The sequence below is a fragment of the Pocillopora damicornis genome, chromosome 5, assembly GCF_964200805.1.
Source record: "Pocillopora damicornis chromosome 5, jaPocDami1.2, whole genome shotgun sequence".
Lineage (NCBI taxonomy): Eukaryota > Metazoa > Cnidaria > Anthozoa > Scleractinia > Pocilloporidae > Pocillopora > Pocillopora damicornis.
The window spans coordinates 28,749,989-28,773,545 of NC_142674.1; the positions used below are offsets into that span (position 1 = coordinate 28,749,989).

Below are 23,557 nucleotides of genomic sequence, written 5' to 3' on the forward strand. Positions count from 1 at the left end.
GAAAACCTATCATTTGCATTTTGCTTTAATGACATTTGAGGAGCAGCGTTGTAGCTTTTATCTCGTGAAAGATGACGATAAAAATAAGAGTAAAAAGGTCAATTTGTAACACCATCTTCATGGCCATAAATCCAAATTTATGAAAAAGATTTACTGGGAAAATGTTTCATGTTTATTTCTACCGTCCGCCTCCTTGTTTGAAGTACTTATTTCACACTCGGTTACCGATTTTGAAGTACTCTTTTCAGCTTTGCAAGCCGCGCAAAAATCACGCTGCCGACCAATTTAGTCCCTTTTCTCTTGATCGTTAAGGTAAAATATATACATCGCTCGATTTAAAGATTACAACCATAGCAAGAGCATTCCAAAATTATTTAACCAGCTAGACTGCCATTCGGTGCAACTACTTTTATAGATCATAACAAATTCCAATCATTCAACAAATATAAGAATATTATATTGTTCATCAGACGCTTGAGAGAGCAGCCAACTTAGTGTAAACTGCAGTCAAATGTTATCTACTTCGGCTTATTTAGGTAACAGTAAACTTTTGGGCTGCTGTCTGATGGCGAGTGGAGAATTTCTTCCAGATCCTGATCTTGTAGAACTGTGAGCTGTGTGTTCTTCATGCTCCTGGAGAAAACGGAATATTGTTGGGTTTAATCTATTCAGCACTTCTTTTAACTATTTCTATTGAATGTCAGACTCGGCCTCCTCAAAGCGGAATCTGTGTTAGTTTAAAATTATTGATAAGGAACAATGCAGAATGAATCAGCGATTCTATTCTGTTAGTCTCTTCTTTTCCCGTCACCTTAATTCCAACTTACGTCATTTTTTCCGAATTCTGTACGCACCAATCTTAATTCCTTTGAGAAACCAATCAAACAACAAAGCGTTTGAGATGAACAGAACATCAAATTCATAGTAGAAACAACATCAATTGTCTTACCACAATGCAAATGAATCCTCGGACAATTGGAAAGTATTGGCCGCGGTTCTCAAAAGGTCCTTAGCCGAGGCTGATTGGTCTACTTTAACAGATCGCGTGAGAATCAGTGTGACATCACGTGTTTTGTTTGATGTCAAGTCTGACTTTCTGGCTGTAGGAGCCGGAGGGAGGGGTTTTGTCGGAGGCGCGTCTACTTCAGTTGAAGACCACGGTGGTGTCTTGGGTGAAAAGCCCCCCATTTTTCTTCTCTGGGTAAAAGGTGAACGATTTCCGATCCTAGAGCCTCCTGTAGAAGAATCCCCAGGTGAAGCTGGAGATTGACTTGGACTGACCGGGCTCTGAAGGTGGCCTGGAGAAGGGTTTTTTTCGGCCTTTGCTTTACTGGAAGCGTCTCTCAGAACGCTATTTGATTCTTTTCCTTGGATTCTGTTTGGCTGAGCATGTCCTTTTGATGTCTAAAACAAAAAGCGTATCACCGATGTTCCACCTTTTCATGTATAAAAGCAGTCAAGATATAGAAACGCATCGCTCGTTTCTAACTTTGAAAGTGGTTGTTTTCTATATTATCATGTTGTTACATACCGCCTGGTCAGCTGGAGGCTGGTGCTGTTCCAAATGTTGTTTATCTCCCACATCTTTGGAAGGACTCTTCGGTGAACGAAGATTAGTTTAAAAATTACATATGAGTTGTAATTATGCAAGTGTAATTATGCAAGTGTAATTATGCAAGTGTCATTATGCAAGCTTGTAAGCTTGTGTCTCAAAACATTCGAAAGAGTGGCAACCAAGCTCTTCATATTTGTCTCTTATGAAAACAATGATTTCGCTGAAACTAAACACGATAATTCATGAAGACCTTCCAGTGGTATTATTAACAATTATCTGTTGGAGAGTTACCTTTGTTGATTCTGGACGTGAATCAGGAAACCTGGTAATTTCACATTGTACAACAACCTAAATAGGAAATTTGCATAAAAACCTCACAAATATAAAGAAAATAAAGAAATATGTGCAAACCAATCATAAAACAAAAAGAGAAGAGATTCAATGAACAAAAACTTCAAAAGAGAATTGATTTATTGTTACATGTTGGCATCAAACCCTAAATAAATAGTACCTTGGAGTGGCCCAAAAAATTTTGTGTCTTGTTAATAGCATCGATTTGACGTTTTTGTGGTTGATATACAACGCAAGAGGGTAACTGAAAAGGCTCCACTTCTTTTCCAGACTGCAGAAACAAAAACCAAACTCAAACTCAGGATCATTGGAGGTTCAACAGTCAGCTAAGCATTCATTATTGAGAATTGGTCGGTTTGCGGCTTAATAAGAGAGCCAGATGGTCAGTCAGACGAGAAGTGAGTCAGTTCGACAGCCAGTCAACCAGCTAGTTGTTTGGTCAGTATGTTCGCCAGTTAACCAGCCGGTTGGTTGGTCAGTCTGTTCGCCAGTCAAACAGCAGGTTGGTTGGTCATTTTGTGCGTCATTTTGGTCTGTCTGTTCGTCAGCCAATTAGCTGGTTGTTTGGTCAGTCTGTTCGCCAGTTAACCAGCCGATTAATTGGTCAGTCTGCTCGCAAGCCAATTGTCTGGTTGGTTGGTCGGTCTGTTCGCCAGTCGGTCAGTCGGTCACTCAATGAGGTCTTCAATCGGTAAGTCAGACAATTGGTTCGTCAGCAATTCAGTCATAATCAGGAGATGAATAAGCAAGTCATTCTGCTGTTCAATACGTTATGAGGTCGATCAATAACTTGCTAAGTAAATCAACAAGGTTCTTCTTCGGATCTAGTGAAACAGTTCACAGCTGTACAGTCCCACCTGCCAGGAATCAAGGAGGTCGTCAATTGCACGATGACGAGGTTCAACCTTAGCTTGAAGAGCCTTTAAAAAATCATTTTTGGCTTCTTGAGCATCAGCTAGTCTGGATTGAGTAATGGCCCGGTTGACTAGAATCTACAAATCAAAAAAAAAAAAAAAGGTAAGTACAGTAACGATGTTGATAAAAAAGAATATGAAACAACAAGACGATGAACCACTTCAAACAAAGAATAAGGCTTTTCAAGGAAGGGTGCGTATGGTTGTGAAGAATATAAGAGAAAGTCTAAACAGCTTACCTCACACAAGTAAAGTTTGGCTTTTAAACCTAACTGATAATAATTTATCACTTTGTTTCCACGAAGAAATAAATGAGCATCATTAAAGTTCTTCAGTGCCTCGTCATTTCTGATGGAACAAAAAATTTAATAATGCTATACACCTGTGCTTTTAAGACATCTGATTTCTATTATTTGCGATACTGCTTGCAAATATAATAATTTGTCTGCTCCCCTGTTAATTTCAAGACGTAAGAACCCTTAGGTCGGCTGGCAAGAAATCGATGTGTCTCACTCAATAGAGAGGATAATAAAGTGTAAAAGGCAGAATCATCCGTAGGGAAGCGTTCTAACGTATTTGTGGAAACCCTCGATACTGCAACGAACATCATGTCTGGCGAGAATTACACTAGTGTTAGGTGGACTTTAAACTAAGCTTCCATGTTCGATAACACAGCCAAAACGAGAGAGAGCATGGATAACTGTTCCTTACCTGTTCAAAACCAAGTTGGTGTTTCCCAGCAGGAAATGAGTAACTGCCGACATTTTGTCTTTTCCTATGGACTCCTCAAAGGTCTGATGGTGAGAAGAAATTGTTCAATGGCAACATCATTCTAGACATAATTGCATTCTTGTACCTTAAATGAAGTAATTAGCAACTGTGAGACATGACTAGGGGTAAAATGGTATATATAATATCTACCTTTGCTGCCATCTCCATTCTATCAAGAGCTCGATACATCTGTCCAATGTTAAACAGATTTCTGCCTGAAGTGATCAGTTGTTGAGAAGAGTCAGTCCTTCCTTCTAGAGCCACAAAGTTTGTCAGTGCCTCCTCATAGTTGCCCTTCTCCATGAAAGTCACGCCATCTTTCCAAATCTGCAAAGTCTTCACCATGGACATGTCCCCCATACTGACACAAAGCTGGGTGCCAAAGGAACGGGGGACGTTAAAAATATTTTTCCTTTTAAGAGAACGTTTCAGTTCTCTGGTTTGATGAGGGGGTGAGAAGAGGTGTTAGAACTCGTTCTAATACATCTGATGACACACAAGTAGAAAAATTAAGCCATCTCTCACCAACAAACCCTAAACTATTTTTCAGACCAGAGAAAAAGTAGACTAAGAGGGAGAGACAGAATGTTACAATGCGCTCTATACGAGATAGAATTTATATCATGGGTTATGGCAAAGCGTGGAAGGGGGAGGTGACATTATGGTATCTGGCCCTTCTAGTTTCCATAAGAGAAAATTAACAACCTAAATCAACGGGTTTAAAATGTCCTTGAATACGCGCGAAATCTCAAATTTATCTGTCAAAAAACTTTTGATGAAAACTGTTTGAATACCATTGCTATTTTCCAGCGAAGATCCAAGCCACTTAATTAAATTGATCCAATGTTTTAACATTAGTTCACTTAGTTTTGTCATGGCCAGGTCTATCAATGAAGATCAATACCACACAAACCTAACTGGGCTAAATTCTTTCGGCCACGTCAAGTTTGCAATTTTGCCACTTGAATTTTTCAATTTATTGGATGAATGTGAATATAATTTCACTGCCAGTCTTGCATTCTTTATTTTCATAGCAGTTCATGTCTACCTTTTAATTTTATAAGCAAGTAAGTGCTTTGCCCAAACGAATATTTGCTTGAAGCGCGTACATTTGAACTTGTTAGCTGCTGCCCCCTCAGGCGGCCCAGGCTCCAGCTGTAAGATGATCATCTTGCTAGAGTCATTGCGAAATTCTAGGAGTTTTTATGGGAATATTTACGACCGTTCCTAGGAATAAAAGATACAGTCAGATTCTCAATAAGAAAATACCTCACCTGACGTCCACAGCGCATCGCATGCGAGCTGAGCGCCTACTATGTTGAAAATAAGCCATTTCAGCGAGTTATCCATTTCTAGGTTTACTACGTAAATAAGAAAAGCCCATGTTTCCCGTGCAAACTCTTAGAATTTCGCCATGACTCGTATTTCGCAAGACGATCATCTCACAGCTAGAGCTTGGGCCACCTGTGCTGCTCCCAGCTTTCTGTAGAGGTGAGTAAAAACGTAACTGATGACTGTGAAAACCTATCTAAAAGATCTCTTAAGGTTTTAGCTTAGGGACAAGAAGAAAATTGAGTATAACGACATTTTATTTTTGTTGTTGTTTACCGTTGCCATCAACCTCTTGCCGCTTGCACTTACCGATGAAGGGAAGCATATCATATCATTAATGCTTAAATAAGTGTCGTTGATAATAAATCGTTACCCAGACGTTCAGAAGCGGGCCCTCCGTAAAACTGCAAGTAGCCTCCCCGCAGATTCACCAATATCAGTTGTTAAACCTCTTTTTCCTGATAAAATTCTAAAAGAAAAAATCTTTGACAGACAGCAAAGATCGACCCTGTCTGGAGTTTGAGTAACTTACATGCGTCTCAGATGTAACTTAGCCACACAAAAAAACCACTTACCTAAATCTGACTCCTCAAGTTTCCGAAGTTTTTGCACGGTAGATAAAATGCCTTATAGATATCAATGGGCTGAACTGAAGGTCTACTGATCCAAAGGCTGTAGCTTGCGTGATTAAATATCCAACAAAACTGTCTGAAGGAAAGGTCAACTCACTGAAGCTAATTAAGCTTGACGGCGGTTTTAAATTCGTTTGCGAGATGAAAACAACATTACAGTCCGGAAAGGAAAATAAAACTTTGATACCCTAATTTCCGATTTCATTTAAAAAAAAAAAAGTACATAAAGACGTTCCCCACACAGTCTCACAGTTCAAATGCAAAGAAAAAAACCTGTTTAAATCTAAATGCAAAGTAACATGTGGCCTGGATGAAAATGATAACTACTCAATGTAATATTATCACGTGCTATTCGCCCTTTATTGTTTTCACTAAAAACTTCGACGAAATAAACACGGAAAATTTCTCAAGGAGTCATTTGTCAATATTGCTGGATCGAAATCAATCAAAAAAATTTTTTTTTGCGGAAAAATCACGTCTCGTCTCAATTGCCATCTGAAGTATAATAGGTATACTAAAAATACCTAAAAGCCTGAGGCTAAATTAATAACGGTGACATCAAATACTGCATCACTCAAGTATTTGGGTTTAAAGCAACTAACTGGATGTAAATCTTTTCTTCCATTGCGTCAAGAGCAGTAGCAGTTTTCATGGGAGTACGTGGGCTCACTTAAAAAACTTTAAGAACAAATATCGTTACATACGACTTCGTCTACTCTCAGTGGGCAGTTTTGAGGTTGCTTTAGGCGGAAACGCCTAACAAATGGCCCCAACGCCGCCCCAGCTCTCATCACGCCATCAACCGCCCACAGAAGAAAGATATACACGCTATCCGCGTACCCGTTGGTTAAAGAGCTTACAATGACGCATTCAAGGAACTGCAGGGTATGATTTGTGTTAGATAAACAAGTGATGTCCTAGTCGCTCTGACGTATTAAAAAATACTCCAGCATAATTTTTGGCCCAAAGGTCGATCAGGTTCATTTGTTTTTTTCCTTTTATTAATTCATTGACGAGAAAATTGGGTCATAAACAAGACAAACCGTGTTTATAACATTTTTGTAAAAGGGACGCATAGTTAACAGGCCTCGATCCCTTTCATTAACTATTGCGATCAACAAAAATTACCAAGAAGATTTCAAAGTTGTGGTGAGTTTTTTCATGTTGAGTATTGGTAGTAAATGAAATGATCCGCGCAATATAACAGATTCAATTTACTCACACGCCATGTTTGTTTGGATTGCCCCTGAATATAATGATGCTCTTTATCATTTGTCACTTCTGAGTGTGGCGTATTTGGGTCATTTAGTCAGTCGATTGTTCTTGATTATCCCGCTCATCAAAAACAAAATTTTCACGAGAGGACTTAAGATTCTGACAAATAGTTTCAGAGATTTTACTATATTTCATTTAGTTTCTGTGAAAGCTTCCCAGCCCCTTTTATTTCAGCCGCTTCTCAAGATTGACTTGACTCGACGAAAAAGTCATTGTGCGAGAAACACACGAGGAGCACCTAGAGACTGTCGATCTATATCTCGCAGCAGCATGCAGCTCTCTTAACATAGCCAAAATTGAAACTATTTGATGCTAGAACATTCAAACAATCCTGTGCTCTGATTGGCTCCCTGGCGAGTTAGAGAGGTTACCTCATCGGCATAAGATCCTCTGTTGGTCCTGACGCTCTATGCAAGAAAATGTATTTGCTCGAAGCCAGCTAACGGAGTTTGTTTTAAATTTCGTAAAACATTTTTTGGAGCATCTTTACAAGAACGAAGTCGCAAAATAAAACACGCGTAGGTCGCCAAGACAGCAAAGAAATAAGATGAGCATGATGTTGCTCAATACTGAGACATCCTCGAAATCAATAAAACCCCAAACAGGGGTTAGACAGTACCTCTTAATTGGAGACATCAAGGGAAACAAATTGGAAGAAACAAAAATAAAAATATATAATATTCAGATTAACAGATGAAGAACCTCCACTGTCTCAGATTTGTTTATTTCCTACACCTTGGTAATAAATGAATTTAAATCATTTAATCGTATAAAAATATTTATTGTACAAGAAGATTTTAAAACTTCATACTGCTACTGATTTACTCTCGATTGATTTCATTTTCAAGAAAAATACACCCTTATTAGTGGCATTACATAGAGGTTACCACAGAGAAACGCGAACGATTCACATGAACTGCACTTTGTCACATCTCATTATATACTTTTAAATAACTCTACAAATAAGGCGAAAAATTACTGGTGAGCACTCACGTGATCAGGAGAAATTATACCTACATTCCAGGAAAAAAGCAACAAAAGACAAACAAACAAGCTAAAAAAAACCTTACTTCCACTAGATGAATTTTCAAGAATTCTTTCAAGGAAGAGTTGCGTTGCATCCAAAGCAACAGCTGCGAAGTATTTAGTTAACTAAAACACCTACTGCCGCTTCACCTGAATTAGTTAGAACAAAGAAAACAATTAGACCCAACCAACTCCAAGCTTTTTGTAAACTGTTAGAAATCTAACTAGTCTGATCTAAATATAAATTATCTGAATTTGTGGATTGAACGGAGTGAAAGTCATCCTTTAAAGCTCACAGAAACTGATACGCGAAAGTCAAGTTCTCTACAGAACACTTATGTGAAACCTTTTTACTGGTCCATTTCAGAAATAGACCGCACTTTCTATACGTTTACTGGCGTGCTAACTCACACGGGATATTGAGAGAATACGCGCAAAGTTTGTAAATCACGAGCTGGTCGCGAGTGATGTTCAAACTTTTCGAGTTTACTCCCTCGATAACCGAAAAGTTTAAAGCGTCTTTATGAGCTATCGAACAACTTATCTCGCCAATGAGATTCCTTAAGTGAAAGCGTACTTCTGTCTGGTGTGGTGCATAAAACATGACTTCAAATTAACCAGTCATAAAAGAGAAAATGTGTGTACCTCGTGCATGTAAGTAATGATCGATACTACAGTGACTCGCCCTTTGAGTAATTTAATGAAAGTAGTAAGTAACTTAAATAACTGTCTCGATTCTTTGAAAATGAATAATATCAGACAGAGTGATCAATTAGCTGACGTAAATGACAATGAAAAAGCTTTTTCACTCAGGTTTGTTTTCGTAACAGAACACCGTTTGGACTGTTGACGACCGGAGTATTTCTTCCACATTCTGATTATGGAGAGAGCTGAGCTGGTCGTCCTTCATGTACCTGAATAAAATTAACCAAAAACCTAGAATTTTACAAATCTTTGATAACTGTTCAATTTTTCTAAAAGTTACCAGTCCTATATCTTAACCCTTCAACTTCACGGGAATAGGATCGAGCGACTCACCAGTAAAAAACAAATGGGAACTATAGGTGAGGAATGGATTTATTTATTAGAATCGTCTTGATGGAGAAAGAACTAATGACTTTCAGATATACAATTATTTTTCAATTTTTTCTCCCACCTGATTTTTTTTCGTTCAGAACAGAGTCTGAATGGATACTGCATGGATTTTTTTCTTCAAAAAATAACATATTTTGGCGCTATTTTCTGTTCCATAAAATTTTCTTCGCCCAACCCACAACATTTTCTAAATTTTCGTCTCTGGACACTGAACCTCAATAATTTTTAAGGACTCTACAAGAGGCTATGTATGTGGAACGCATACAAAAATACGCTAACATACAAAATACAAAAATTTGTTGGCAACTTACAAATTATAGTAAATCTATAACATCAATTGTCTTACCATAATTCAAAGGAATCCTCGGGCATTTGAAAAGTATTGGCCGCAGCTCTCAAAAGGTCCTGGGCCGAGGCTGATTGGCCCACTTTAACAGATCGCGTGAGAACCAACTGAAACTTGACTGTGACGTCACTTTCTTGATTGAATTGAGCTGGCGACGATATTTTTCGTGTAGGAAGGGGGCTTTTAGATCTTGGAGCTGGAGGTAAGGGCTTGGCAGGTGGTTTCATTTCAAACGCAGAATAAGCTCGTCTATTCTCAGTTTGGATTACAGGCCTAAACGGACTACTAACTCTCTTGCGAGGCAGCGGGGAACGAGACTCAGCCATAAATCTCGGGGTATGGGAAGCGCGCGGAGAAGGCGGGGGACGACGAGGACTCTCTGGCCTGTCGGGAATGCCTGGGAGCGGCTTCCTTGGTGGTTCTATCCGAGAGGAGACTTTCTTCAGTGAACGACGAGTTTCTTTCTTCCGCAAGTCGTGTAACAATGCGTGTCTTCCTGAAGCCTAATAACGATGAAGATTTTTTTTAAAGTCAACAGCTACGGTAAATGTGCTGACTCATGAGAGAAAATTATATTCCAAAAAAACATTATTTTCCTACACGCGTAACGTGATCAGAGCTAACTTGGAATAAGCCACCATGTAAGGTAGGGGTTGTTTACCAACAACGAACTGAATAAAGGGGGTAAGTCTCCAAAGAAAGTGTGGTGCTGCATTAGTAAGGAGGGGGAGGGGTTGTTAACGCCAAGGAAGATCCAAAACGTTCAAGTAAGATCAAAATCAAATAATGCTAACGTTACTACACCTTCCACTCCTTAGGTCGGTTATTAATGGACTCCAACAGAGCAGCTGCTGTTCAATGGAGGTTCAACAGTATAAAGCAGGTTCGTGACATAATACATGATTGCATGATAACACTGTGTATCGAGACGTCAGTTACGACTGCTTCATTCCTGTAGCCCCCCCCCCCCCCAAAAAAAAAAAAACAAACAAAAAACAAAAAACAAAAAACAAAAAAGGACTAACATATCTACTAACATCTTCTTACATACCACCTGTCCAGCTTCAGGGGGTTGCTGTTCAGAAGATTGTTCATTTTCTGCATCTTTGAGAAGAGACGGAGAAGGAGGCTGAGTCTAAAAAACAGAATGAGCATGAGGAACCAGGGCATTGTATGAGGTACAATAATACTGCTAAGAACTAAGCAGCCATATGCAACCATGCATGTTAAAGAGGACGAAGGTTTCAGAAAAATGTATCATTTTCATCTCAGTCATTTAAAGCATAAATACAAATTTACAACCCATCTTAGTTTTAAGATTTCTCAGCAACCTAACCATTCGAAATTTGTTTTCAAACGTGCTATAAATTCGACAACCATTTTAAAAACAACTCCGCTACCTGGACGCACCTACAGAACCGAACCGCAATGCTTGATTCACAGAAAGCTACCAGTTGCAAGACAAAAGGATGCCTTTTCATGAAATTGTACCAGATCACCAAAGGATGTAAAAATAAGCCCAAACAAGTGGTACAATGACGGCATCCGCGGACTGGGCTTTACAGAGCGTTTGAAGACAATTTTCAAAAGGTTATGTTACTCTTAAGAATCTAGAAAACCGTTCAGTGTCATGATTTCATAATAATTATAGTAAATAGTAGATAAAAAGTAACGATTTATGGATCTATGAAATATAATGAATCATATGTAGAAACATGAGCTTTAAAAAATTTCTTAAATACAACGGATCTCGCGCGAAGAAAGTGAAACGACAGTAACCAGTAAAAACATACCGTGGAGGTTCTTGAGCGAGTACTGGGGAACTTTGTGACTTCATTTTCAGCAACGACCTAACATTGGAAAAGTTAGTAAAGCGGTAAAGTTACTTTCAGACCGACTATACTTAGTGAGAATTTCTATTCACACACTCTCAACTGCTTCATGTTCATATTTTAGTGTAGATGTTTTAGTCTAAGTTCTTCTATTTGAATTATTCTGTGTCCCCTTTTTAGTAGGAGTTTCTCCTAGGCTACATGGCTTAACACTGGAATTAAGTTTTAATTATTATAGTGAAGATCGAATTATGCTCGACACGAACTGACGCACTCTTCATTATTTAATAATTAAGTGCCAATTACACCAGGCTATGGAAAATCATGAGTTCAATTTCTACAGAAAAATGAAGAGTAATTTGAACTATCCACACAACCAGGAGCCCATGGGCTCCTGACACAACAATGAAAATATTTCCTATTCATCGAGGACAGCGTTCCTCAACCTTATTTCTCTACTTACCTTCGACTGCCCCAAGAAATCACGCTTTTCGCTGATGGCATCAATATGGCGTTTCTGTGGCTGAAAGACCGCATTTGATGGCATCTTCATGGGTTTTGTGTCTTGTCCAGACTGAAGGATAAGAGACGGGGCATCTTACTAAAATGTACATTTATCATAGAGAGAAAAGGTAATGGAAGGTCTAAACAGACAGACATCATGTCAAATTGGCAGTCAAATACATGTAGTCAGTACAACAGCCAGCCAGTCAGCTGGCCATTCGATCAGCTAGTCAACTGGTCAGCAAGGCAGTCAGTTAGTTAATCAGTGAGTCAGACAGACAGCCAGTAAGTCAGCCAGTCAGACAGTCAGAGAGCCAGCCAGTAATGCAGTGGGTAAGTTGGTCAGTCAGTGAGCTATGTAGTAAACTCGTTAGGCAATTAATCTGTAAACAAGTAAATCAGTCAATGGGTCACCTTGCAAGTCAGTCAGTCAGACAAATAGCCAGTAAGTCAGCAAGTCAGTTAATTAGTCAGTCAGACAGATAAACAGTAAGTCAGTCAATAAAACAGTCTGTGGGCGAGCCAGCCATGCAGTGGGTCAGTAAGCAAATCAGAAAGCAAGGAAGTAAACCAGTCAATCAGAAAACAAGGAAATCAGTCAAGCTGGTCAGTCAGTCTGTCAGTCAATCAGTCAGTAAGTCAGTCAGTCTGTCAGTCAGTCAATCAGTCAGTAAGTCAGTCAGTAAGTCAGTTAGTCAGTCACTACATAATAAGGAAATTTAGTACTATCAAAGAGTTGATAACATAAATTGGCTGCCCTAAAGAGCTGCAAAGCTGATGTTTCAAGTGATAGCCCTTTGTCAGCATGACTAATTTGCTTTGACTTAAGGCTAACACTGGAAATGCTAGTTTTGAAACTCTTTGCGGTGGCCAATTTAGATAATCAACTCATTGATAATATTAAATTACCCTAAACTATACTCTCCCAGCGACACAGCACCACAGTTTCTTTAGAAACTTTCCCCCTTTAGTCATTACGTGACTCAGTCAGTACATCAACCACTTGGTCAGTCAGTTCAATCAATCAGTCAGAAAGCTGCAATGTAGTCTGTCAGTCAATCAATTAGTCATTTAGTCTGTAGGGTTAGACAGCCAGTCAGTTATACACCTAGTGTTAACACTTTTAACACCTTATATAAAAAACTTACTGTAAAACACAATGCATTACCTGCCAGTTGAGAAGTAGGTCTTCTATAACACTGTGTCGTGGCTCCACCTTGGATTGTAAAGCCATCAAAAAATCATTTCTGGCTTCTTGAACATCACCCAACCTGGAGTGTGCAATAGCCCGGTTGGCTAGGATCTAAATGGAAAGAACAAATTTGTATTCTACCTCATAAATGTTCTACCTACAAATTAAAGGTGAGGATTAATGAGAACAAAATTAATTGGAAGAGAATAAAAAAATTGGGTAAAGAGGTAACAAGGGTGAAATAAAATGTATGCTACAGTATAACATATAGTGATATATATATATATATATATATATCACTATATGTTATATGATGCAGTTATATATATATATATATATATATATATATAGTGATAGGGGAAAAAACAGAGAAACTATACTTTCATCCCTACAAGCCTGTTTCGTGATTACTCACTCATCAGGGGGTTTTATTGTTAAGAATATTCATACCATCATTTAATATATATTTTACAAATTTGCATAATAGGTGTGGCAGTAAATTTTGATGCTTAGTTCAGTTGTTACGCAGTAGCACTTTGTTTCCATGGCCGTATGAGGACACGAGTTCTTTACATTTATTGAGAGATGATAATTTGCATCAACAGATGATGAATAATTTTTCTTTGAGGCAGAGGTTGCATCTTTTGCTTGCGCTGTTGTAGGGTGATCAACCACCCACCAACCACCACAAAGAACATACCCACCGGCATACACAAAAGACAGTCATCCCTTCCATGCCACAAAGCATCCTTCAACTAAGCTGCTCCTCCATACCAAAAAGCACTAGACAAATGCGGATACTGGTACACTCGACACAAACCCATAACTAACAAACAAAAAAACAGACATGGTAACAACATACTCTGGTACAACCCCCCATTCAGCAAAAACATCAGCACCAATATTGGACACAGATTCCTTACCCTAGTAGAAAAGCACTTCCCGAAAGATCACAAACTTGGAAAAATCTCTAATCATAGTACAATCAAGATCAGTAACAGCTGCATTCCCTGGTGAAAATCTTTCAAGGATCTTTAAGGATCTTACAAGATCTTCATGAGGACCTTTGAGGATCCTCTTGAGGATCTTCATGAGGATCTTCAAAATTCTTGTTAAGATCTTCAAGGATCCTTCATTTTCTTGCCAAGATCCTCAAGGATCTTTCATTTTCTTGCCAAGATCTTCAAGGATCTTTGATTTTCTTGCCAAGATCTTCAAGGATCTTTGATTTTCTTGCCAAGATCTTCAAGGATCTTTGATTTTCTTGCCAAGATCTTTGAGGATCTTTGACTTTCTTGACAAGATCTTTAAGGATCTTTCATTTTCCTGTCAAGATCTTGTCTGGATCTTCAAAGATCTTTACATGAACTTTGAAGATCCTTTAAAGATCTTTGAAAATTCTTTGAGGATCTTCCAAATTCTTGTTAAGATCTTTGAGGATCTCTCATTTTCTTGCCAAGATCTTCAAGGATCTTTTTGAAAATTTTGAAGATCCTTAAAGATCTTGGAAAGAAAATAAAAGACCCTTAAAGATCTTGGCAATAAATTGAAAGATCTTTGAAGATCTTGGCATAAAAAAGAAAGATCCTTGAAGATTTTGACAGCCAAATTAAAGATCTTTGCATGAGACTTGAAGATCCTTAAAGATCTTGACAAGAATGTCAGTGAACCTTGAAGATCCTAGCAAGGAAATGGAAGATCGTTGAAGATCTTAGCAAGAATGTTATAGAACCTTTGAAATTTTGACAAGAAAATAAGCATACTTAAATCCTCATACTAAGTTAAAAAGAAAAATTGAACCAAACATAAAAAAATGAAGATAAAACTTTTTTTTATTGCTAAACGAGAATTACCCATCCTCTTCTAGTAGGACTACTTCTACACTATTTCTGTTCAGACTTTAGGTTAGTACTAAGATTTTCATTTTCCAAAAAATCTGGCAACAGTCCAGCTCAAAGATAAGAAGACCAAAATATATGTGTTAAACTTGTCTAGGACTAGACTATGACCAGACTCAGACTACTCTTACAGAGGGGGTAAACATGAAAAAAAGGCAAACAAGAGTACTTCAATGACTATATTTCTGAACCATATTAACCTATATACCAAAGGAAAGCTTAGGAATCACACATACAGAATATAAATAATATGTTGCTCTAAACTAATTTGTTATTTGACATCAGATCAATTTGTCTACCACATGGTGTGAAAAACCTAAGTAAACTTGAGAAAAGATAACTGCACAAAGATTGCATGAAATCAAGTTTTTTAGTGTCAAAACAAAGTACTAGGGTCGTTCTTTTGGATGAGCTGAGGAACTTTTGGAGTCGTTTATATTATGGGCACAATGCCCGTTCAAAGTTCACCGAGATTATTAGGTGAGTTATTCCACAACATCTTACTTAAAATTCAGCTTATAGAGAAACTGTCAGCTTATCCAACTCAACTCAGTAAGAGGATACGGCCCTGAAAACTTCAGATTAATTGAACTAATACGTCCTGAGGTACAAAAGAAGTGTTTTCGGGAATTCATATGACAACCTCTATAAGAGCTTTTTAAGTTGGTTACACAGAACCAAGTAAATTCACACCTTCTTCAGAAACATGTCCTTCAGTGAGCGTCGAGGAGAATCTCTCTAGATCGATAAGCCTGTATCCTTGTCCCTGTAACACATCATTTGCATCCTCACTCTCCAAGAGCTCAGAGTAAGAATCATTAGGCGAGGATGGCATCTTCATTTTCTTTCCAGAAGTACCAATGAATTCTTTTCATTCAGCCCCAGAGTCAGAGCAATCGCGAGACCTGCTTGGAGTTTGATTGACGATTTCGGTTGTTTCTGTCTCTCTTTTCGCTTGTTTCTGAACTCCAGAAAACGCCTTTCCTTTACCTTTATTTCTGTGTACATTTTCCCTTTAGTTCCAACCATTGTCGATGATATTTGCCGTAACAACGAGCTTCTTATGTTTTTATGCGACCGTTAAATCTCGGCGCGTATAAATTCCTATCCCATAATGCAAAACCCTATTTGTTGTCATGTAAGTAGTCACAAAGTTTCCCGAAAGCCTCGAGCATGGCGTTGCTATGCGGTAACCTTCATTACACTCATTGCACAATAATTTTCTGCGAAAATTCCTTGTTGTGTTTAAATTATAAAACAGTGAGCCCTCAATTTACAATTTTGTTATGTTTGAAATTACTTGAGGATTTCAAAGGAACCTAATTCATAATGCAGAGATGTGGTAGAGATCTTGACAAAGTTGCCTTTGAGATCCACATCAAATTCAAAAAGGATCCTTACAAAGAGCTGTACAAAATCATGAAATTAATCTTTTAAAGATATTTGGAAGATCCTTTTCAATTCCTTGAGGATCTTAAAGGATTGTAGAACAGATCATGCAAAGATCTTGACTAGGATCCTTGTAACTCCTAATCAAATTCTTAAGGATCTTAGCAAAGATCTTAGCAGAATCCCTAAAAGGTTCTTTTGAAGGTCTTTAAAAGATCCTCATTAAATCCTTGAGGATCCTGAAGGATCCTTAAAAAGATCCTGCAAAGATCTTGACTTAAGGATCCTTGTAAGATCCTGATCAAATTCCTAATGATCCTGGCAAAGATCTTTACAGGATCCTTGAAAGGATCTTTTGTAGGTCTTTAAAAGATCCTCATTAAATCATTGAGGATCTTGAAGGATCCTTGAAAAGATCTTGCAAAGATCTTGAGTAGGATCCTTGTAAGATCCTGATCAAATCCTTAAGGATCCTTGCAAAGATCTTAGTAGGATCCTTGAAAGGATCTTTGGAAGGTCTTTAAAAGATCCTCATTAAATCCTTGAGGATCTTGAAAGATCCTAAAAAAGATCCTGCAAAGATCTTGACTAGGATCCTTGCAAGATCCTGATTAAATCCTTAAGGATCCTTACAAAGATCTTGAAAGGATCCTTGAAAGGATCTTTTGAGGGTCTTTGAAAGATCCTTGCTAAATCCTTGAGGATCTTAAAGGATCCTTGAAAAGAACTTTGCGAGGATCCTTATGAGGATCTTTGTAATATCCTTTGAGGATCTTTATCAAATCCTTGAGGATCTTAACAAACGTTTTTGCTTACAAAGATCTTTGAGGATCTTTTACAGATCCTTTAAAGATCTTTTAAAGATCCTTGTCCTTAAGGATCTTTGGCAGGTCTTTGTCAATCCTTGAAGATCCTCAAAGATCCTGTGAGGTTTTTCACCAGGGTTATTAACACTAAGTACTGATCATTGACAACCACAACAAACACATTTTAAATTCATCCAAACACATCAATGACACTGCTGTTAACACCAACACAAAAGACACCAAAACTTGCAACTGCCAACAGAAGAACACATGCCCACTTAATGGAAACTGCCTCCAATCATCTCTAATCTACCAAGTCACCATCCCACATAAGGACAACAGCACCCCTGAAACATAAATTGGACTTAAAGAAAACGACTTCATGACTATACAGAAACCACACCACATCATTCCAACACATAGAACACAGAAACTCTACCAAACTCAGCAAACACATCTAGACTCTTAAAGAAAATAACGTTAACCACTTCATTTCATGGAGCATCCTTTCATCAAGATCACCTTACAGCAGCACAAGCAAAAAATGCAAACTCTGTCTCAAAGAATAATTACTCATCATCCACCAACCCGAATTATCATCAATCAATAAACATAATGAACTTGTGTACTCATGCTGCCACAGAAATTTAAATTTTGACAAGTTTATCTCCATTTCAGTAAGAAATCATTCCTCCTTGTTTTCAGACCCTATTTTTCAATAACTGTGCCCTGCCAGCTTGAAATCTACTGCTTTCAACTAAAGATAGCACCTGTCCAGTACTTAGGCTCCAAGTTCCTTCAACAAGATTGGCATGTGTAATGAACTATACCTCACATAAGTAGAGTTTAGCCTTCAATCCAAGTTGTTGATAATTAATCAATTTGTTTCCACGCAAATAGAAGTAAGCATTATCAAAGTTTGTCAGCGCTTTCTCATTCCTACAAGAGACTCAAAAGAAACAGTTCATGTTGTATAATTGCGAAAAATCATTTATTACTAACAATAATGTAATTTCAAAATAATGTCCAAATCCTACTCCTAATTTGCATTGATTAATAGCTGTATAAAAGAACCATTTTTAAGACCTGGCAGGTTATAAAGTAGAGCCTGGCTTTGGATGAAAGCATTTGAGCTTTAGTTCTCCTTGGGAGCCAACATACCATGCAACTCTATATGGCAACAGAATGCTGCCTGCATCAGACAGTACACTAATTAAAACTGATGGAAAATTCAATCCAACCATTCATGTAAACAATATTAAAAAAAAAAAAAAGAAATACAGCCATCCAAATTGTTTGTACAAAATTATCTGCCCTGGAATGGATTGTAGTACAAATGAAAGGAAAAGTTTCCACAATTAAGGAGAACAATCAAAATACAATTTGAATGTCAGATCTTCCTGTACATGTTTGTACAGGAAGATGTTTGTACATGTCTGTACTTTGATTTATTCCAGCATCATTTGACAAAACCTACCAGAACTTCCATCATTTTTTGCTCTATTCTACCCTTGTTATAATCAATTACACTACTATGAAATCAATGCAGTAAAAGTATTTCATGAATTTCCTTAAGTATCTTATGATATTACCTGTCCAAAGACAAATTGATGTTCCCCAACATAAAATGAGCAACTGCCATCATTTTGTCTTTTTCTACAGACTCCTCGAAAGCCTTCACAAGAAAAGGAATATCATTAAATAAATGAACAGTATCATCATTTATTACTGCACCTGAACAATTTCAATGAATAAAACAGTGAATAAACCTTATTGGGTGGGTTTCACAGAGACAGTATATGTTGGTTGCATGCTTCCAGCAGATTGAATTCTTCATGCAATATTTTTTTTTTGGTTTTAATTCCCTAGGTAAAAGAAATGGTGAAGAACACACTTCCTAGATCTGGAAAGTGAGCATTTTTTTTTGGTGATGTGAAAACAATTTCTTCTGCATCTAAAGTGTAATGTGATACATCTAAACCACTCAGCCCTGTTAAGTTTTTTTGTTTTGTTTTGCACCTTGGTGGTAAAATGTACATGATGTGCTAACTTAAGGGTGGCACCTAATTATCAAACTTTACATTTCTTAGAAATAATTTTAGGAAATGTTTCCTTTGACAGTAAAATTGGAGACATGTTCAAATTTATTTAATGTCTCATTTGGTAGAAGTAATGGGATTTAATTTTACATCAGGTTGTATCATGTTTGTAAAAATTTCAATATCATGGCCACCTGAGAGGGTAGCAAAAGGTTGATTTGTACATGAGATTAAGCCAAACTCAATATTTAAAGCAAAAATTTTACAGAAAGACAAGTGTGATTCATGAGTTTATAAACCAGTGGATGGTAAGTGTCCTGAAATATACATGACCAATGAATTTTTTTTAATTCCTGAAAACCTCCAGATTTCCCTGAAACCTTGAATGGGGTGATTAGTCAAGGATAGCAAATAATTACATCAATATGGTGAGAAGAATTTGCTGATAGACATGTCATAGTTTGCATAGATCATTAGATTCATAATTCAACTTGAAGAATTCATTCCAGGTACTATTGTTAATACCTCTTTCATCTTGTTGGTTTATAGACAATAGAGATCAATAGTGTACTTAGCATTCTAATGTCAGTGTGCATTTAACCACAGAAATGATTAAATTTGAGCTTTTGCAGCCTTTTCCTTATCAGAACTCCATTGTCATTGTCTTGATGTTGACTGACAAACACTTTGCATAACTACTCAAAGCCAGTTGCTAAAAGCTGTTGAAAATTGTTAATTATGGAGTTAAGAGTCATGTAGAATGATTACTGATAAAGGAGAAACACTTGGAGAAAGACTAGTTGTATAATTTACTTATGAGAGAATTTCATCTGTTCACATAATTGGTCACATGCATGTCTAATTTCCATTCCAGTCTGCCCTTAGCAAATTCTAATTGCCTTCCCTAACAATTCTTTATGAAGAATGCCTATCACTGCAATAATTTGGAGCAGACAATAAACATTCTTTTAAAGGTATATGAGTGTAATATCAAAAATACTCAATCCTGATTATTTTAGCGCCTTGTAGTCCAAGAAGGTCCCTTAGGGAGAAGTCAGTCATGCAAAGTGCAACAATGCAACATTAAGTAAATGGAACAATCTGTGGTCGTATAATACAAAGATCAAAATCATCTCCCGTGGTATCGATTTATCTCTACTAGAGAATCTCCTACTGGATCTTATTTCGAAATTGTTTTTGGTTATTATTAACGACTATTACACTAATATCCATGAATTTATCCGCGCGCACACCTCATTACAAGCAAGTACATTCTAAAAGAGGACAACTTGTTTGACCCCGCTTACTCAGCAAAACTTCATTTATTACAATATAATTTATAAAACAAATATATCAATGTATAATAAACAATATTTGCACATAATATTGAAAACATGTCGCACATTTTGGAAAATCAGCATAAAAATTTTCAACTCTTTAAAACAAACATTTTGCTTCAAAGGGCAGCAAAACCATGGTTGTAATTTGCGTGACAGGAACAGGGAGAATTTCAAGATTAGTTATACTGGCTCATTGACCAAGTCACGATCATCAGTTATTTACCTAAAGTAAATGAAAACTTCTTAAAACTATCGGTATTTAACACCTAGACTGAGGAAGTCGAGATATCTATTCAATAAACCCAAAAGTACCTTTGCTGCCATATCCATTCTTCCAAGAGCTAAGTACGTTTGTCCAATGTTGAACAGATTTCTTCCTGAAGTGATAAGATGCTGAGAAGAATCTGTTCTCCCTTCTAAGGCCATAAAGTTCATAAGCGCATCTTGAAAGTTCCCTTCTTCCATGAAAGTCACGCCATCTTTCCAAATCCTCAGTGTCTGAACCATTGACATGTCCTCCATTTTAGACAAAATATTTCAGTGAAGCCTGGAGAAGTCAAATAATAACCGACTAGAAAGTGAAGCGAGTCTTAATTCTTCAGCAACAGAAAACCGATTAAGAGCCAATATATTTAAATTATGTGGAAAAATATTATATAATGCTGTCACGTGCTTCTCACCGCTGATTACAACTGTGGGCTCCTCTCGTTGCTATAGCAGCAAGTTACCACTGTCCGCCATTTTGGAAAACAATTCGCGGTCTATGTACTTCTGGAGACCATAAAATGGAATACACTGGCAGCAATCACGAGGGGGATATAAAAAATGGAAGGTTAAGATACCTTTACTTTGTAGCATTGTCTGCATCCTTCTCAAACTAGCTATAGTAATCACATTTGTGTTCATAATTCCAGAATGGAAGGTCAAGCGGAATACACTTTGCCTCCGTCACTTGAAACAAAATACGTCGGCGAAATGAACGATGGAATGTAAGTTCATTTTATTTTTTCCTTTTGGGAGACGTTCCTGGTAAGCGGTTGCCGTTACTTTGAGTGGTTTTGTCGTCATCACATAAATTCATTAAGGATGTCAAAGTGAACGTGTCCTAAATAACGATTTATGCGTTTTCGGTAACGGATGTTATAGTCAGCTAGTGTAAATTTCAGTGATCTCTTCTTTTCAGTTTTTACTTTGGTGTAATTTTCATCAAATAATCGAGAACTAAAAATTATTTGCAATTAGTTTGTTTGACGTCACGCACGTTTATGAATGACGCACTTGTCAATATAGCGTGACAAAGTGTGACGCACGAAACTTATTTGCTATGTTGAGTAATTTTGCTTGCTTGCTTGCTTTCTTTTCATCTTTATTTAACATGTTACCAGTGGGGAGCCAATTAAGATGTTGCATTCTTAGAACTGATTGTTCTTTTTTCACTCCGAACATTTGCTCCAGGCGAAAGTCCCGAGTTCCAGCATTTTCCTTCATTATGTCTTTTCCATTACTTGTTCAATGCTGTTCCTAGATATGATTTTTTCTAAATATTGTCAGTTTTGATTTTGGACTCAATGTAAAAGATTTGTTTCTTTTACTGATGAAAATTCAGGGATTAAATCTCAATCTTTTCATACTGTGATCAATCAGTAGCTATAGTGATTAATGTACTATACCTCTTTATCTGTTGCATTTCATTCTCTATAGTGTCACAATTTGAATTAAATTTCCTGTATTGAAATGTGCTAATTTTGGTTAAGGTTTCATGGGGAAGGCACTTTGTTTTTCTCAAATGGAAGCAAGTATGTTGGAAAATGGGAGAAAGGAGTTGCTGTTGAGGTACGTTTAACATTGTAACCAACTTGGAAAGAACTGAAAACATAAAGAAAAACAAAATTGCCATCAAAATGCTCTGAATCATTTGTTAAGTTGCTTTAGAAATTGAGGTTGAACGGTTTCTCATCCCTGAACCTCTCCTCTCCCAACTTTTGCCTTCACATCGGAGGGGAGTGGGGTGGGTTAAACTAAAATATTCTAAGCTTTTCACCAGCTCAACAAACTGATAATGCAGAGTTTGTGGTACATACTTTCCAGGGTAAATATACATTTGCTGATGGCCTAGAATATGATGCAGAGGATTGGGAGTACTGCGATGGATATGACAGAAGATTTTATACAGAGATCTGCCATGGACTTAAGCCAGCAGGTACTTCATTGTTACTATTGTTAAATGCACATGCAAGGTTTGGAATAGGAAATTCCCTTTTTCTAATAATGTTCTTTCTGTTTCCCTGTAGGGCGATCCCAGCTCACAAATCGTATTCCACCTCGAGAGATTCCAGAAGGTTGCTATGATTGTGGCGATGGTTTTTACAACCCTGTATCCAGAGTAGTTGTAGACTATGATCACAAGTTTCTTCGAAATGCAGGTTAGTGAGTAAATATAATATGAAAAGAAGTCCACGCACCATCATTAAGTACAGTTTTTGATACAAAAGCAAACCAAAGTCGGTTTCCTATTCAGTCATTACCTTTACCAGAAATTGTTGAATTTTTGCAGCTGATCTGTTTTACTCAAACTATCTACAGTGAAACTATCATTATTGTTTTCCACCAGATGATGATGAACACGATTGGATTCTCAAAACATGTAGAAAAGGCTGGGACGAAAATGTGGGATACAGGCCTGATCTTATCAAGTAAATCGTTGCAGAAATACGCCATCATCACTGTCAGCCCAAAAGCAGGTGGAGTGGAAAGTGACAGGCTCCATGTACAGGTTAAAATAATGGACCAAGATGAGTTCCTTTCCTGTTTTGATGATCATGATGTCATCTGTAACTGGTAGAGCTCATCTTCTTCTGCAAAGTCAAGTAAATTTTTCAACAGCTCTGACCCATGCCAGAAACCAGAGGGTTTTTCTGGTTGGCTTGCAGGTTACTGAATAACTTGCCAGACCACAAGTGATATGAAATTCCAGTTTTGTTGAGAAAAAAACATATCTATGTATAGCTTGTACTGGCATAAACTTAGAGGATTAAAGAGAACAACATTCATCTGAACTGCTCTTATAGGGGACATTTTACATGGAAAGGAATGCAAAACTGCACATAATTTTGGAATAAATTTTACTATTTTTTCCTTCAAACAATGTCTACTCCAAAATCACAATTACAAAAAAGATATAGAATTATACATTGCCCTGGCCTTTTAGCACAACCACCAGAGTGCGCACAGGAATATTTCTAATTGGCAAGTCTTTTTTT

At 37.4% G+C, this 23,557-nt stretch overlaps 3 protein-coding genes across 16 annotated transcripts; 1 reads left to right on the forward strand and 2 right to left on the reverse strand.

Moving 5' to 3' along the window:
- Nucleotides 1-7: 7 nt before the first annotated feature.
- Nucleotides 8-6,395, reverse strand: LOC113684843 (neutrophil cytosol factor 2). 8 transcript variants are annotated; one of them, XM_089207442.1, is made up of 11 exons: nucleotides 6,260-6,395; nucleotides 5,499-5,631; nucleotides 3,742-3,963; nucleotides 3,532-3,614; nucleotides 3,060-3,168; nucleotides 2,764-2,898; nucleotides 2,067-2,177; nucleotides 1,847-1,903; nucleotides 1,532-1,597; nucleotides 950-1,404; nucleotides 8-633 (listed from the first exon to the last, which is right to left on the reverse strand). In XM_089207442.1, the coding sequence occupies exons 3-11, from the start codon at nucleotides 3,949-3,951 to the stop codon at nucleotides 519-521; spliced, it is 1,341 nt and encodes a 446-aa protein (XP_089063568.1). In that variant the 5' UTR covers nucleotides 3,952-3,963; nucleotides 5,499-5,631; nucleotides 6,260-6,395; the 3' UTR covers nucleotides 8-518. The 8 variants fall into 8 exon arrangements, 7 of the variants coding, with proteins under 7 accessions (XP_089063568.1, XP_089063569.1, XP_027058048.2 ...); XM_089207443.1 differs by lacking the exon at nucleotides 6,260-6,395 and adding an exon at nucleotides 6,080-6,218; XM_027202247.2 differs by lacking the exon at nucleotides 6,260-6,395 and adding an exon at nucleotides 4,866-5,074 and having other exon boundaries at nucleotides 5,499-5,816.
- On the forward strand, nucleotides 6,303-23,439 carry LOC113684848 (MORN repeat-containing protein 5). 6 transcript variants are annotated; one of them, XM_089207450.1, is made up of 10 exons: nucleotides 6,303-6,440; nucleotides 10,116-10,180; nucleotides 10,360-10,475; nucleotides 18,788-18,828; nucleotides 19,325-19,385; nucleotides 21,212-21,286; nucleotides 22,052-22,130; nucleotides 22,386-22,497; nucleotides 22,589-22,720; nucleotides 22,909-23,439. In XM_089207450.1, the coding sequence occupies exons 6-10, from the start codon at nucleotides 21,213-21,215 to the stop codon at nucleotides 22,992-22,994; spliced, it is 483 nt and encodes a 160-aa protein (XP_089063576.1). In that variant the 5' UTR covers nucleotides 6,303-6,440; nucleotides 10,116-10,180; nucleotides 10,360-10,475; nucleotides 18,788-18,828; nucleotides 19,325-19,385; nucleotide 21,212; the 3' UTR covers nucleotides 22,995-23,439. The 6 variants fall into 6 exon arrangements, with proteins under 6 accessions (XP_089063576.1, XP_089063574.1, XP_089063575.1 ...); XM_089207448.1 differs by lacking the exons at nucleotides 6,303-6,440; nucleotides 18,788-18,828; nucleotides 19,325-19,385 and adding an exon at nucleotides 6,640-6,704; XM_089207449.1 differs by lacking the exons at nucleotides 6,303-6,440; nucleotides 18,788-18,828; nucleotides 19,325-19,385 and adding an exon at nucleotides 9,703-9,840.
- Nucleotides 7,536-21,264, reverse strand: LOC113684842 (uncharacterized). 2 transcript variants are annotated; one of them, XM_089207434.1, is made up of 10 exons: nucleotides 21,140-21,264; nucleotides 20,610-20,844; nucleotides 18,511-18,593; nucleotides 17,749-17,857; nucleotides 12,802-12,936; nucleotides 11,593-11,703; nucleotides 11,091-11,147; nucleotides 10,349-10,432; nucleotides 9,298-9,800; nucleotides 7,536-8,770 (listed from the first exon to the last, which is right to left on the reverse strand). In XM_089207434.1, exons 2-10 carry the CDS (start codon nucleotides 20,817-20,819, stop codon nucleotides 8,662-8,664), a joined length of 1,401 nt encoding a protein of 466 aa, XP_089063560.1. In that variant the 5' UTR covers nucleotides 20,820-20,844; nucleotides 21,140-21,264; the 3' UTR covers nucleotides 7,536-8,661. The 2 variants fall into 2 exon arrangements, with proteins under 2 accessions (XP_089063560.1, XP_027058043.2); XM_027202242.2 differs by lacking the exon at nucleotides 21,140-21,264 and adding an exon at nucleotides 20,978-21,110.
- Nucleotides 23,440-23,557: the final 118 nt, after the last annotated feature.

What these genes read in the sequence shown, in the direction of transcription:
- LOC113684843 (XM_089207441.1), bottom strand. Translation starts at nt 5,253, where the DNA reads ATGATATGCTTCCCTTCATCG. An exon ending in GAATGGAGATGGCAGCAAAG is followed by an intron (nt 3,615 to 3,741) that starts GTAGATATTATA and finishes TCTCACCATCAG; the next exon opens with ACCTTTGAGGAGTCCATAGG. An exon ending in ACCAACTTGGTTTTGAACAG is followed by an intron (nt 3,169 to 3,531) that starts GTAAGGAACAGT and finishes TTGTTCCATCAG; the next exon opens with AAATGACGAGGCACTGAAGA.
- LOC113684842 (XM_089207434.1), bottom strand. Translation starts at nt 20,819, where the DNA reads ATGGAGGACATGTCAATGGTTCAGACACTGAGGATTTGGAAAGATGGC. An exon ending in CTAAACTCTACTTATGTGAG is followed by an intron (nt 12,937 to 17,748) that starts GTATAGTTCATT and finishes CTTTCCATTTAG; the next exon opens with ATCCTAGCCAACCGGGCTAT. An exon ending in ATTTCTTGGGGCAGTCGAAG is followed by an intron (nt 11,148 to 11,592) that starts GTAAGTAGAGAA and finishes TTCCAATGTTAG; the next exon opens with GTCGTTGCTGAAAATGAAGT.
- LOC113684848 (XM_027202260.2), top strand. Translation starts at nt 21,083, where the DNA reads ATGGAATACACTGGCAGCAATCACGAGGGGGATATAAAAAATGGAAG. An exon ending in GGCGAAATGAACGATGGAAT is followed by an intron (nt 21,287 to 22,051) that starts GTAAGTTCATTT and finishes ATTTTGGTTAAG; the next exon opens with GTTTCATGGGGAAGGCACTT. An exon ending in CCATGGACTTAAGCCAGCAG is followed by an intron (nt 22,498 to 22,588) that starts GTACTTCATTGT and finishes GTTTCCCTGTAG; the next exon opens with GGCGATCCCAGCTCACAAAT.